At 53.6% G+C, this 13,632-nt stretch overlaps 2 protein-coding genes across 2 annotated transcripts in view; one reads left to right on the top strand and one right to left on the bottom strand.

Annotated features, from left to right (window-relative positions):
- Positions 1-2,404: 2,404 nt before the first annotated feature.
- On the top strand, positions 2,405-13,632 carry POGZ (pogo transposable element derived with ZNF domain; the record flags this gene model as incomplete). The annotated part of the gene is made up of 17 exons (XM_027908908.1): positions 2,405-2,529; positions 3,547-3,722; positions 4,133-4,241; positions 5,193-5,372; positions 5,642-5,842; positions 6,102-6,211; positions 6,593-6,927; positions 7,378-7,532; positions 8,062-8,162; positions 8,399-8,545; positions 8,914-9,048; positions 9,482-9,654; positions 10,387-10,527; positions 10,759-10,818; positions 11,173-11,285; positions 12,014-12,038; positions 12,162-13,632. Coding segments are annotated over exons 1-17 (3,756 nt in total), but the record flags the coding sequence as incomplete, so codon positions are not given.
- The window catches only part of LOC114071169 (proteasome subunit beta type-4-like), an 11,646-nt gene continuing 5,371 nt past the window's right edge, over positions 7,358-13,632 (bottom strand). The window contains exon 6 of the mRNA XM_027908905.1: positions 7,358-7,370. The gene's annotated coding sequence lies outside the window, so the exon portion shown is untranslated. The remainder of the gene's footprint in view (positions 7,371-13,632) is intronic.

Here is a 13,632-nt window from a genome sequence, read left to right as displayed (position 1 = left end):
CCGTCGAGTCCAGCCAAGAGGGAATTCCCTGGGAATGCTGAACTCGGCTCACCTTTTCACCTGCCCCCTTCTCTCCCCCAGGGGAAAGCCACATAAACAGGCAGGGGAAACATCCAGCCAGAGTGGTGTTTTCATCACCTAAAATTACATCGAGGTTTGGGCCCTGCCAGGCAGTCATTTAAAGCCACAAAAAAAAAAAAAAAAAAAGCTTTATCTTGATTTTTTTTTAATTTTTTTTTTTTTTTTAAAAGGCAGGGATTGCAAAGTGTTGAGACCTCGGTTTGTTTGCATTTCACCCTCCCAAACAGTGGGGTTTGGGGGGGGCTCCTTAAAAGCCAAAATGTTGTTAAAAGACACTTTTAATCAAGAGCCAGGGAGAAGATGAGGCACAACTCCCTGGAGAAAAGTTGTGTGTTCCCTTTGGGAAAAGCTTTAAATTAGGGTTTTTTTTTTTTTTTTTTTTTTTTTTGATTTGGGGGTCGTCTTTTCGGGTTAGGAAATAATTTCTTTTAAGAGGATTTAACATTTTCCCTCCTCGCTTGTGGCGTCGATGGATCTGTATCTGGAGTTCCTGATCCAGAGGAAGGGAGTGGGGATTCCCAGGCCCTTCCCCTGCTCCCTCCAGGCTTCTTCCCACACTGATCCAGTCAGGGCTGAATTTCCCAGTTCCCAAAACCCACCTGTGCTTTTCCCCCAGCTCACCTGGAGCATGGGATATATTTATATATTAGTATATCTTAATCTCTTCATTGTAACTGCCCCAAAGAGCTCACCCAAATATTTATATCTAATTATATCTCTAATTAAACACATCTCTCTTTTTATATACAGAGAGATAACAACACCTGGAGATAAAAGCTGTATAAAACCCACCTTGATTTCTTAGGACGCCGGAATATTCTTCATCTTTTGTTGCTGCTGTTGTGTTTTATTTTTATTTCTATTTTTTTCTGGCAGCTCTGCTGGCAGAGCTCGACAAACCCCCAGCGTTTATCACCGGCATTAATCACTTTATTTGAGCAAAAAGGCTCCTCACGCACCAAAATATTCCTGATCAAAGCTTTGCAAAACAAAAGCTGTTCTCCCACTCCAGAAAAGAGAGAGAGAGGGGGGGAGACATTTTCTGGCTTCAAAAAAAAAAAAAATAAAAAAACAACAGCTGAAAAATACCCCGTGAATAATGTAAGTGAAGTGTCAGGAGCAGCTTGTACCTCCTCTCTTCAGCGTTTTGTCGGTGCGTCTTGTGAATATTTACGAGCTGCTGAATAATATCTGGATTTTTAAAATTTATTTATTCATTTATTTATTTATTTAGTTGCCTCCCAACACCGTTCCAGGGAGTTCCAGGGGCTGGCTGCAAACCTTGCTTGGATTAATTAATAGATTTCTGCTGGTTATTTATAGATCCCCTCCACCCCATCAGTGGAGCATCCAGGCCCTGGAGTAACACGATTCCAGGGAAAGAGTTTCCCCCCTTTCCCATTCCCATTCCCACGTGGATTTGTGTCTTTTTGCTGCTCTCCCTTTTCCTGCTTGAAGGGGTGACAGAGGGGATTTGTTGCTCACAATTATTTTATTAGATATTATTATTTTTTTTTTTAATTTTTTCCTCGTTTGAGACATTTTAAGGATCATTTTAGGCCTCTGTTTTTCTTCGGTGGATGCGTTTGAGCAACTGCTGATTTATCCCTGTATCCATGTATTCCTGTTTCTCTGTATCCATGTATCCATATATTCCTGTATCCCTATATCCATGTATCCCTATATCTATGTATCTCTATATCCATGTATTTCTGTATCCATATATCCATATATTTATGTATCCATGTATCCCTATATTTATATATCTCTATATCCATGTGTTTCTGTATCCATATATCCATAAATCTCTATATCCATATGGGAGCTGGGTTGGGATTTGGGGGCTTTTTACCTCCTTTAAAAACAAACAAACAAACCAAACCCAAACCAAACAAACCCCTCCAGAAAGGGCAAACTTCGATTTCCTCGAGGCCAAAAATGAAACGGCACAGAAATAATTTGGATTGCCGAAGGTTTCAAGAGCGGAACAAAAGGGGGTTCCCTGGAAATCCCCAGCTCCAGATTTGATTTTAAAAACGACTGGAATCAGAGCAGCTTGGCCGGAATTGCGGCCGTGCTGGGATAAAAAGGGCAGGCCTAGATAATAAATCTCATATTATTAAGCTCATTGCTGTGTGTTTATTTAATCCAGCTGGTAATTCCTGGTTTTTAGCAGGTTGTTTTTTTTTTTTTCAGTTTGTTTTGGGCTGGTTCCTCTCCAGGCTGGTTTCTCCTCAGCTTTTTGTGGCTGGGGGAGATGACCAATCAGGTTTATAATCCCAGATTCCATCCTTTTCCCCCCACCTCCTCTCCCTCCTTCCAGGATGGCGGACACGGACCTTTTCATGGAATGTGAGGAGGAGGAGCTGGAGCCGTGGCAGAAGATCAGCGATGTCATCGAAGACTCCGTGGTGGAGGATTACAATTCCGTGGATAAAACTGCCACAGGTGGTTCCCTGCTTGATCCCGATTCCCCTGGGATTGCTCCCCTTCCAGGGGTTGAACGGGAAGGGAAGTGGCTCTGGCTTGTCCCTAGGGAATCCTCCTTGTCCCCCCATCCCAGGGAGGATTTGGGGTGACCAAAGTGCCCCAGCAGGCCCTGCTGGCCCAGAGACTGGAGTTGGGAATGGCTGGAACGCTCCCAAAATCCTGCCTGGAGTCATCCCAAGCTTTCCCCCCAGTCTTGTTTTCCTGCTCCTGGCTGTGGGGTGGGATTTTATTTATTAATGTTTTAATTAATTGACGGGGCTGACAAGCCTGGGATGGGTCTGTTCTCCCGCTGTAGGGTTTGGTTTGGGATATAATTCCCTAAAGAACAAGCCTGGAGGCCTAAAATTTGTGTTTTCCTTGAACAGCAGCATCCACACTGGGGTTCAACTCAGCAGCTTTCAGACATTAAACCCCCTCAGGTCTGAATTTCTCCTGAGGCATTTCATCCTTTTTAACTTGGATTTACCCAAAAACCTCTTCCCTTTGCCAGACCAGACCCCCCCAACACCTCAAAAACGCAGGATTTCCAAACCCCCCAAAAAAACGGGAATATCTTTCTGCTGGATCCCAATTCTTCCCCTTGCAGATTGGCTTTAAAACGTCTCACTCGAGTTACTGGGACAGAAAAAAAAAGGCAAAATCGCCCAACTCTAAATATATTTGAAGTGACGCTCGGCCTCGTTTCCTCTTCCCTTAATTTCCTCTGATTGCTCTGAGCCCAACTCGCTGCAGGAGGGACATGGAAGGGCTGGAGCAGCAGGAGAAGGGGCTGGAGAATTCCTGAGGGAGCTGGGGGGGGGCTCATCCCGGAGCAAAGGAGACTCAGGGGGAAATTTTAGCTCTGGAATTCCCTGACAGGAAGGTTGGAGCCGGGCAGTGGTGGGGGGGATCGAGCTCTGCTCCTTCCTACCTCCAGTGGGACAATTCCTGCTCCCCCAAACTCATTCCCTGCGCTGTTCTCCCGGTGTTTTCCAGGCGGGAACGCCGCGGTGCCGCCGGGGGGGCAGTCCCTGCTGCTGACCCAGAGCCCCACGCCCGCCCTGGGGGCCGTGGTGACCCAGCCCCTGCTGAGGCCCGTGCAGATCATGCAGAACGCCAACCACGTGCCCACCCCGCCCGTCACCAGCCAGCCCATCTTCATCACCACCCAGGTGAGCTCCTGGAGCCGGGAATTCCATGGGGAGGGGGAAAAAAAAGGTGGGAACGGTCCCGTTTTTTTTCCCTCGAGCGCTCCCGAGGGACTTCGCGCCTCGTGGGGGGTTTGGGACTTGACCCTTGGGGTTGGTTGGACAGTTGGTCAACAAATGGAGGTTGGAAGGGAGAAGGTTTTGGAAAAGAGGGTTTTGAAGGTTTTTTTTTTCAGGGAGAAGGTTTTTGGGTGCCTGGGGGGAGGAGGGATGAGTGGAGGCCTTTTATGGGATATTATCCGGTATAAGGAAGGCACCTCCTGGTCCAGCCCCGCCGGTGGGGTGGATTATTTTTGAGTTAATACTGGATTTTTTGGGGTGGGTAATAGGGGTTGGAAGTGCTTTGGTGTGGTCACGGTGCTGTTTGATCCCAGGGGTTCCCTGTGAGGAACGTGAGGCCCGTCCAGAACACCATGAACCAGGTCGGGATTGTGCTCAACGTCCAGCAAGGGCAGACGGTGAGACCCATCACCCTCGTGCCAGGTAAGGGCTGGCACTGCCAAAGCTCCTTTTTTAGGGCTAAAAAAAAACCCACTAAAAATTACATTTCAAACTTGTGTTCACCCGGGGGGAGGTTTTTAATAATAACACTCATTTCTGCTGCCAGACCCTGCCGTGGAACCTCAGAAGGACCCCAAACTCATGGTCACTGTCCCCCAAAATGGGTCTCCAAAACCTTCGTGTCCAAATTAATTTGGAACTGGGGGATGGATCCCCCCCGGTCATGCCCTGGGTTTCCATCCCTGGTGACTGAGGGATTGTGAAGGAGAATAAAAACCTGCCTAAAAACCACCATTTATAAATGGAATTAAAACCACCCAAATCCCGAAACTGGAGCTCGCCAGCTGCTTGGGCTTTTGGGGGAAAACTCCACCTAAAGAAAAGCTGTTGATGCAATCTGCATCCAAATCCAGTCGGGAAGTGAAAGGAAAACTCCCCCTGGGAATTCTGGGGGCTCAGCAGTGGAGTGGGGAGCGGGTTGTGCTGGGTGATTGCTGTGCAGGGGATGGACTTGGATCAGTTGATCCAGGACTGGGATTGGATTCCTCATCTAGGAATTGCTGATGTAGGCCTGGGATTGGATTAATTGATGTAGGCCTGGGATGGGATTAGTTGATGGAGGCCTGGGATGGGATTCCTGTTCTGGGTCTGGGATGGGATTCCTGATCTCAGCCTGGGATGGGATTCCTGCTCTAGGCCTGGGATGGAATTAATTGATGTAGGCCTGGGATGGGATTAGTTGATCTGGGTCTGGGATGGGATTCCTGTTCTGGGTCTGGGATGGGATTCCTGATCTTGATCTGGGATGGGATTCCTGCTCTAGGTCTGGGATGGAGTTCCTGATCTTGATCTGGGATGGGGTTCCCGGTTCAGGCCTGGGATGGGGTTCCTGCTTCAGGCCTGGGCCGCTGACGTGTCCGTGTGTGTTTGAAGCCCCAGGTACCCAGTTTGTCAAACCCGCCGTGGGGGTCCCCCAGGTGTTCTCCCAGGTGGCCCAGGTGAGGGCGGGGACGCCGCTGCCCGTCAGACCCGCCCCCAACACCTTCACCACGGTGATCCCGGCCACGCTGACCCTGCGCAGCACTGTGCCCCAGGCACAGGCCCCCCAGCAGAGTAAGTCCTGCCTCCCTCCTGGCCCCACATCCCCCTCTCCACCTGGGAATTCTTCCCGCTGTCCCTGGGAGCACCTGGGCTCCCCCCTCCTGCCGGGGGAGTCCTGGAGAGTGAGAGGGTCCACCCCTGAGCCTCCACCTTCCCAGTGGGATAATCCATGGCTCAGCCATGCCTGGGGAAACCTCGAGGCTTAGAAAAAGGGGTTGGGGTTCCCAGAGGGGATTCCTCGCTGGAATTGTGTTGTCCCTCCCTCCCTCCCTCCCTCCCAGTGAGCATCGCCAGCTTCGTGACCGTCAAGAGGCCCGGCGTGACGGGGGAGAACAGCAACGAGGTGGCCAAGCTGGTGAACACCCTCAACACTGTCCCCTCCCTGGGGCAGAGCCCGGGCCCCCTCGTGGTGTCCAACAGCAGCCCCGGATCCCAGAGATCCAGCGTGTCGGAATCCTCCTCCTCCTCCTCGTCGCTCAAAGGTACGAGGGGTGCTCTCCCCCCCTCCCCCCCCAAAAAAAAACACCTTCCAAAGAGCATGAGGAAGCCAAAAATCAAGGGGCATTTCATGCCACTGGGAGGCCAGGCTGGATTTAAGGGGCGTTCCATGCCGTCTGTGTTCCAGCTGCGTTTCTCCAGCCTTCTCCTCTGCTGGAAAACCGAACAAAAAAAAAAAAAAAAAAATAATGGGGGGGAGGAATTTCATCCTTCTCGTTTCGTCTCCCGTTTCTCTTGTCACAGTCAGCTCATCCCCGATTCCCACCTTCGACCTGCAAGACGGTGGCAGGAAGGTTTGCCCCCGGTGTGACGCCCAGTTCAGGGTCACCGAAGCTCTGAGGGGACACATGTGTGTGAGTGGCCATTCCCTTTGGGAATTCTTCGGGATATTATTATTATTATTATTATTATTATTATTATTATTATTATATTTTTATTGTTGTTGTTGTTTTGTTGTTGTTGTTGTTATTTTATTTATTTATTTATTTATTGACACGTTAATTATTTCTAGATACAGCTCGACTCGGGGGATTTAATTATTTCTAGATATACAGCTCAATTAGCTCCAGATCCAGTTTAAGGGGGATCAGTAGTTCCAGATGCACTTTGGTGTGGGAGTCAATGATTTTTTTAGTGATTAATCATTCCTAGATTTCACTTTTCTGTGGGGGGTTTGAGTGTCCTGGGCGTGGGTTCACCCTGCGTTGTTTCTCCCCCCCGCCCTGCTTTTGCAGTACTGCTGCCCCGAGATGGTGGAATTCCTGAAGAAGAGGAAATCCCTGGACTCGGAGCCCCCCCTGCAGTCCCCCAAACCCCCATCCCCGGAGAAACCCCCGGCAGGAGCCCCCCCTGCCCCCTGCCCGGCGGTGCCAGCGCTGTCCCCGTGTGCCAAGGGCCCCGAGGGGGGCGAGGGGGGCCCGGACTCTGCCCAGAGCAAGCTCATCATGCTGGTGGATGATTTCTACTACGGCCGGGACGGGGGCAAGGGCGCCCAACTGCTGCCCTTCCCCAAGGTGCCCACGTCCTTCCGCTGCCCACACTGCACCAAGAGGCTCAAGAACAACATCCGGTGAGGGCAGGGGGGCACGGAACCAACCAGTTCCTGGGGTTGGAGTTGGTTTGTTGAGCACCAGTGGCGCTGCAGAGTTGCAGTGGGTTTATGTAGAAAAAACAACCCTGAACAGCCCAAATTTGGAGGGTTGGAGTTGATTTGTGAGCACCGGCGGTGCTGCAGAGCTCTGGGTGGGATTTGTGTGTAAAAGCCATCCTGAGCACCCCCCCAGTTCCCAGGGCGGTCTCCTTTGCTCGTGGCTGGGTGACAAGAAATAATAACCCTTGAAAAAAAAAAAACCCAGTAAAATCCTCCTCCTCATCTCCCTGCCTTGATTTCTCACCGGGAGGAGGAAATGTTCTGTTGGTGAACTGGTGTTTTCTGGGCCAGCCAGGGCCCAGACCAAGAAGTTTTTGGGGGTCAGAGGTGCAGAACATTTTTGGATTTGTGTCCCCCCGTCCCTCGCAGGTTCATGAACCACATGAAGCACCACGTGGAGCTGGACCAGCAGAACGGCGAGGTGGACGTGCACACCATCTGCCAGCACTGCTACAGGCAGTTCTCCACCCCCTTCCAGCTCCAGTGCCACCTGGAGAACGTCCACAGCCCCTACGAGTCCACCAGTGAGCCCCTCCTGCCTTTTCCCACCTTAAACTGGGGGGGTTTTTGTCACAAACCTTACAGGGATTCCCAAAATTGGGCTTGTCCTGAAGCCAGCAGGTAGAACCAGTTTTTAGGGGAGAAGATCCCTGAGTGATGTCCTTGGTTTTACTCGGTTTTCCTTCAGGGAATTGTTCTGTTTTGCTGAAAAAACAAAACAAAACAAAACAAACAAACGTCTCCTCCTGACTCAACACCAGCAGGTGGAGTGGAGTCACACGAGTGTCTCACACAGAGAAGGCAAAGCCAAAATCCACTTCAGTCTGGGGCAGAAAATTCACTGTTTAATTTCCTGCTCCCCTCACTGCTGAGCCTTGGCTGGGGTTTGCCAGTTTTGCTGAAGGAGGGTTTATCCTCCTTCCCAACGGGAGAACACTGAGAACAAATCCTGAAGGGCGCTTTTAACCCAAAGAACCTGTAAATTCTAATTTGTTTCTCCCCGAGCTTTGACCTGCTTTTCCTCTCTCTCTCTCTTTTTTTTTCTTTTTGCAGCCAAGTGCAAGATCTGCGAGTGGGCCTTTGAGAGCGAGCCCATGTTCCTGCAGCACATGAAGGACACCCACAAGCCAGGGGAGATGCCCTACGTGTGCCAGGTAGGAAAACTGGGATGTAGGAGGAAAAGAGGAAACCTGGAATCTTCCATCCCAAATTAGTGATCCCGGGGGGAGCCCCAGTGGCATTTTTTTTTTTTTTCCCCCTGCTGGTTCCTGAACTCCACGGATGGACAAGCTCAGGCTCTCCCAGGGGTTCTGAGCATCCCTGGGAACGTTCCTGCTGATGAATCCCTGCGTTTTTTTGGGATCTCCCCCCCCCACCCCTTGTCCTGCAGGTGTGCCAGTACCGCTCCTCCCTCTACTCCGAGGTGGACAGTCATTTCCGGATGATCCACGAGGACACCCGGCACCTGCTCTGCCCCTACTGCCTCAAGGTCTTCAAAAACGGGAATGCTTTCCAGCAGCACTTCATGAGGCACCAGGTACAGCGGGAATCACCCTCCTGGGGGGTGGGAAAGGAGGGATTAGTGGGTAGGATTCGGGAATTCGCTGAAACGCCCCCCCCCCAAAATCCTCTGCTGGGCGTCCCGTGGGAGGCAAAGGGAAAGGCGGCTCTCGAGGGGGATGTTGTTCCCTGGCACTTCTAGGTGTGGTGCCTGCACAGAACCCGATGATTTTAATTAAAAAAAACAAAAACACCTTCAGATTTAAAAACAAACCCCCCCCAATATCCCCCCCAGATCCGAGGCCTGGCCGTGAGGGACCTGCAGAGGCCACAGGAACTCTTTTGCTCTCAGAGGAGGGAAAACCTGGGGGGGGATTTGATGTTTATTCCCTTTTAATTTGTCAGAAGAAGAGTGTTTATCACTGCAACAAGTGCAGGCTCCAGTTCCTCTTCGCCAAGGACAAAATCGAGCACAAGCTGCAGCACCACAAAACCTTCCGGAAGCCCAAGCAGCTGGAAGGATTAAAACCTGGAACCAAGGTGAGGAGATTCCCAGGGGGAACTCCTGGAGTGTTTGTGTTTGCTGGGGGTTGTGAAAAACCGTCACCTAACCCACAGTTGGATGGGAGGTGTAATTAGTTAATTGGGAATAAGAGAGAGAGAGAGGAGGTGACAGACTCACCTCCTGCAGGTGCCTGAGCTGTCTGGACGTGCTCCATAGTTTTTTTAGGGACAAACAGGCACTTTTTGGGGGCTCAAATCCCAGTCTGAACCCACCTCCCCTTGTCCTGTCACCCCAATTCCTGAGGGACATCCCCTCTCCTGCTCCCACCTCTGCAGCCTGGTTGTGACCCCACCACCTCAGTGCCTCTCCCTCTACCCACATCACCAGCAGAGAGATGCTCCCAAAACTCATTCCTACCCCATTTTTTTGGTGGTTTTTTTTTTGGGGGGGTGTCTCTGCTCCCTGCAGGTGACAATCAGGGCGTCCAGGGGACAGCCGCGGACGTTGCCGGTCTCCTCCAACGACATGTCCCAGGGCATGGGACAGGACACAGCTCCTCTGTCGTCATCCTCAGACCCCCAGCCCATCTTCCTGTACCCCCCTGTCCAGAGGAACGTCCAGAAGAGAGCGGTCAAAAAAATGTGAGAACTCCCTTTTTGGGTTTTTTTTTTTTTTTGGGCTGAATTTTCCATTTCTGAAGGGTTTCGGAGGGGCTCTCGTGGATTGTGTTTCGGGGAAACACCTGATCCTCGATCCGATGCCAAGGTTGGGGGGGGGGGGCGTTTATTCCAGGAGTTTGGCTTCCCACAGGACCAGGATTGTGCTGGGAGAGCCCTAAGGGTGGAATCCAGAGGGAGCTGGCAGTGGAATTCCAGCAGGGGAGGGATTTCCCCCCACCCTGAGTGGTTTTGGGTGGGAAGGGACTTAAAGACCATCCAGGCCATGGGCAGGGACACCTTCCACTAGTCCTGCTCTGAGTTCAGCCTGGCCTTGGGGCGCTTCCAGGGATGGGGAATCCATGGAATAACCCGTGCCAGGGCCTCCCCCACCCTCACAGGGAAGGATTTCTTCCCAATATCCACCCTAAATGTCCCTGTTTTCACTCTGAACCCACTCCCCTTGCCCTGTCACTCCACCCCTTGTACGAAGCCCCTCAGGTGCTGCTGCCTTGTGCTCAGGGTTATTATTTGCTTTCATTTTCCCATTCATTCCCCACTTCCCAATGATTTACAGGGGGTGGGAAGGGTTTGCCCCCCCTCCCTGAGGGAACGAACGAGATTTTCCCCGTGTCCTTAAACCCCCTCTTATCCCAACAAAATTCCACACATCCTGCAATCCCAGCGCTGACAGAGCTCCCTCCCTGCCCTCTGCAGGAGCGTCCTGGGCAGGCAGACGTGCCTGGAGTGCAGCTTTGAGATCCCAGACTTCCCAAACCACTTCCCGACCTACGTGCACTGCTCCCTGTGTCGCTACAGCACCTGCTGCTCCCGGGCCTACGCCAACCACATGATCAAGTGAGTCCTGGGAATCTCCATTGGGGGGAAAAAAATCATGGATCTGGGGCAATCCCACCTCCCTGCAGTGCTCTGGAAGTCACCTTTTTAAAAAAGGGGGGGAAAGGCGTCCACCCTTACCAAAAATTCCACCGTGCTGCACCAAAGGGTGGGAAAATTGTCCCCCAAAAATTGGGGGGGGTTGGAAATGGTTTGGTGCCGATTTTGGTTACTTTTTTTTGTGTCTTCCAGCAACCACGTCCCTCGGAAGAGCCCGAAATACTTGGCTTTGTTCAAGAACTACACGGCCTGGTAATGCAGACCTGGGGGGGCTCTTTTAGCCCCAGTTTTAAGTCCATCATCTCCTTTAATCCCCTGGGAATCTCCTGTGCAGTCCCTTTCTGATCTTCAGCAGCCGGAAGGAGCTGTTGATTTTTATTTATTTATTTATTTATTTTTTAAATATTTAGGGATTTTTTTTTTGGGGGGTGGGTTAAATGTTGTATTCCAGAGGGGAGACTCTGCCTGTCTGCCCTGGAGGGGTGACACGTTTAATTCTAATTATTAGTAAGGGCACGGGCGTATTTTTTAGGGCTGATGTGACCCTTATTTCTCCACCCCCCTTGTTTTTTTCTCTTTTCCCCCCCTCCCCTGTTTTTCTCCCAGCGGTGTGAAGCTCTCCTGCTCCTCCTGCCTCTTTGTCACCTCCGAGGGGGACTCCATGGCCAAGCACTTGGTCTTCAACCCCTCCCACGAGTTCAGCAACATCATCCTCCAAGGTGAGGCTTGGAGAAGACTTGGTGGGGGAGGAAAAAAAAAAGGATCCACGGGGGACATAATCCATCAATTCACAGCCCCGGGGTGGGGTCAAACAGAGCTTTGTGTGGGGTTGAATGGGGGCCTGAATGAGCCTTTATTGTCATGGAGATGGGCAGTTTAAGCCCCGGGGCCAGGCTGGCTCTGCCTGGATCGCTGGGATCTTCCCGTGGCCCACACAATGCCAAGGGCTCACAAAGCCACCCCCTCTTGCTCCTCGGGGACATCGTTGTCCCCGGTGACACCCGGAGGTGACACCCTGAGGCCCCTGAGCACACCCTGAGGACGCTGTTCCAGCCCCTCCAGCTGGGAATTACAGCTCCCACATTCCTTGGGGGGGTGTGGCAAGCCCTGAGCTTTCCCCCCCCACCGAATTTTTTGGGGGTTTCTGAGGGCTGTTGGGTTTGCTTTGTCTGGAGGGATCCCTGACAGACGTGGCTCTGCCGGCTCCAAGGCTTTGCTCGTTGTGGCAGGAGGCCGGGCTTGGAAAAGGTGGATCTTTGCTATGCCTGGAGAAAGTGGGGAGTAAGGGAGACACTGGCCCTCCCCTCTGGAGTGTTTATTTGCGCTGATTTTGTGTTTATTCGCACCGATTTCGTGTTTATTCGCACCGGCTCGGTGTGTTTATCTGCACTGATTGATTTCAGTGTTTGTTTGCTGAGCTTCACAAACTGCTTTGTTTTCCTTTCAGGGCCCACTTGGATATCACATTCCAGGTAAACCCTTCTGCGAGCTGCCCTCTCCCCTCCTCCCTCCCTCGGGGCTGGGGGTTTTTTTCCCCCCCTTCTCCCTTTTTCCCTGAGTTTTCCAGGAATTTCCCTGCGTTCTCTCCCCGCCAGGCACCTCCAAGCCCAGGACACGAGCCCGCAGCCCCCCTGCCCTCCCTGCTCCCCCGGCCAAGCCGCTACTGTGAAACCCCAGCCCGTGGCTCCTTCCCAAGGCCACCCAGAGCCCGATCCCACCCCGGCAACCCCGGACAGACCCCTGGAGCAGCAGCCGGAGGAGAAGGAGGAGGAGGAAGAGGAAGAGGAGGAGGAGGAGGGCGCTGTGCAGGAGGAAGAGCAGCCCCCCAAGGATCCTCTGGAGGCGGCGGGGGGTGCCCTGAGGAAGGAGCAGCTGTCGGTGAAGAAGCTGCGGGTGGTTCTGTTCGCCCTGTGCTCCGACCCCGAGCAGGCGGCCGAGCACTTCCGAAACCCCCCGCGCCGCGTCCGCCGCTGGCTGCGCCGCGCCCAGGCCTGCCAGGGGGAGAGCCTGGAGGGCAAGTACCTGAGCCTGGAGGCCGAGGAGAAGCTGGCAGAGTGGGTGCTGACGCAGCGGGAGCAGCAGCTGCCCGTCAACGAGGAGACCCTGTTCCAGAAGGCCACCAAGATCGGGCGCTCGCTGGAGGGGGGGTTCAAGATCTCCTACGAGTGGGCCGTGAGGTTCATGCTGAGGCACCACCTGAGCACCCACACGCGCCGGGCCGTGGCGCAGCCGCTGCCCAAGGGCGTGGAGGACAGCGCCGGCTCCTTCATCGAGTTCGTGCAGCGCCAGATCCACACGCAGGACCTGCCGCTGGCCATGATCGCCGCCGTGGACGAGATCTCGCTGTTCCTGGACGCCGAGGTGCTGGGCAGCGACGACCGGAAGGAGAACGCCCTGCAGACCGTGGGCAACGGCGAGCCCTGGTGCGACGTGGTGCTGGCCATCCTGGCCGACGGCAGCGTGCTGCCCGCCCTGGTGTTCTACCGGGGCCGCGTGCGGGCGCCCGCCAGCGTGCCCGAGTCCGTCCTGCTGGAGGCCAGGGAGGGCGGCTACGGCGACGACGAGGTGATGGAGCTGTGGGCGTCCCGCGTGTGGCGCGAGCACGCGGCGTGCCAGAGCGGCAAGGGCATGCTGGTGCTGGACTGCCACCGGGGCCACCTCTCCGACGAGGTGCTGGCCGCCCTCAGCTCCGCCGGCACCCTGCCCGCCGTGGTGCCCGCCGGCTGCAGCTCCAAAATCCAGCCCCTGGACGTTTGCGTCAAGAGGACCGTGAAAAACTTCTTGCACAAAAAGTGGAAGGAGCAGGCCAGGGAGATGGCGGACTCCACGTGCGACTCGGACATCCTCCTGCAGCTGGTCTTGTGCTGGTTGGCCGAGGCGCTGGAGGTGATCGGGGACTCTCCCGAGCTGGTGCAGCAATCCTTCCTGGTGGCCAGCGTCCTGCCCGGCCCCGACGGCACGGCCAACTCGCCGGCGCGCAACGGGGACATGCAGGAGGAGCTCATCGCCTCGCTGGAGGAGCAGCTCAAGCTGGGCCACGAGCCCCCCGAGGAGGGGGAGGAGGAG

Source organism: Empidonax traillii, unplaced genomic scaffold, assembly GCF_003031625.1.
Source record: "Empidonax traillii isolate 1590-97213 ecotype Southwest subspecies unplaced genomic scaffold, ASM303162v1 scaffold1874:size73997, whole genome shotgun sequence".
NCBI lineage: Eukaryota > Metazoa > Chordata > Aves > Passeriformes > Tyrannidae > Empidonax > Empidonax traillii.
The sequence above is the reverse complement of the archived record's forward strand: the minus strand, read 5'-3'. Positions and strand labels throughout refer to the sequence as shown.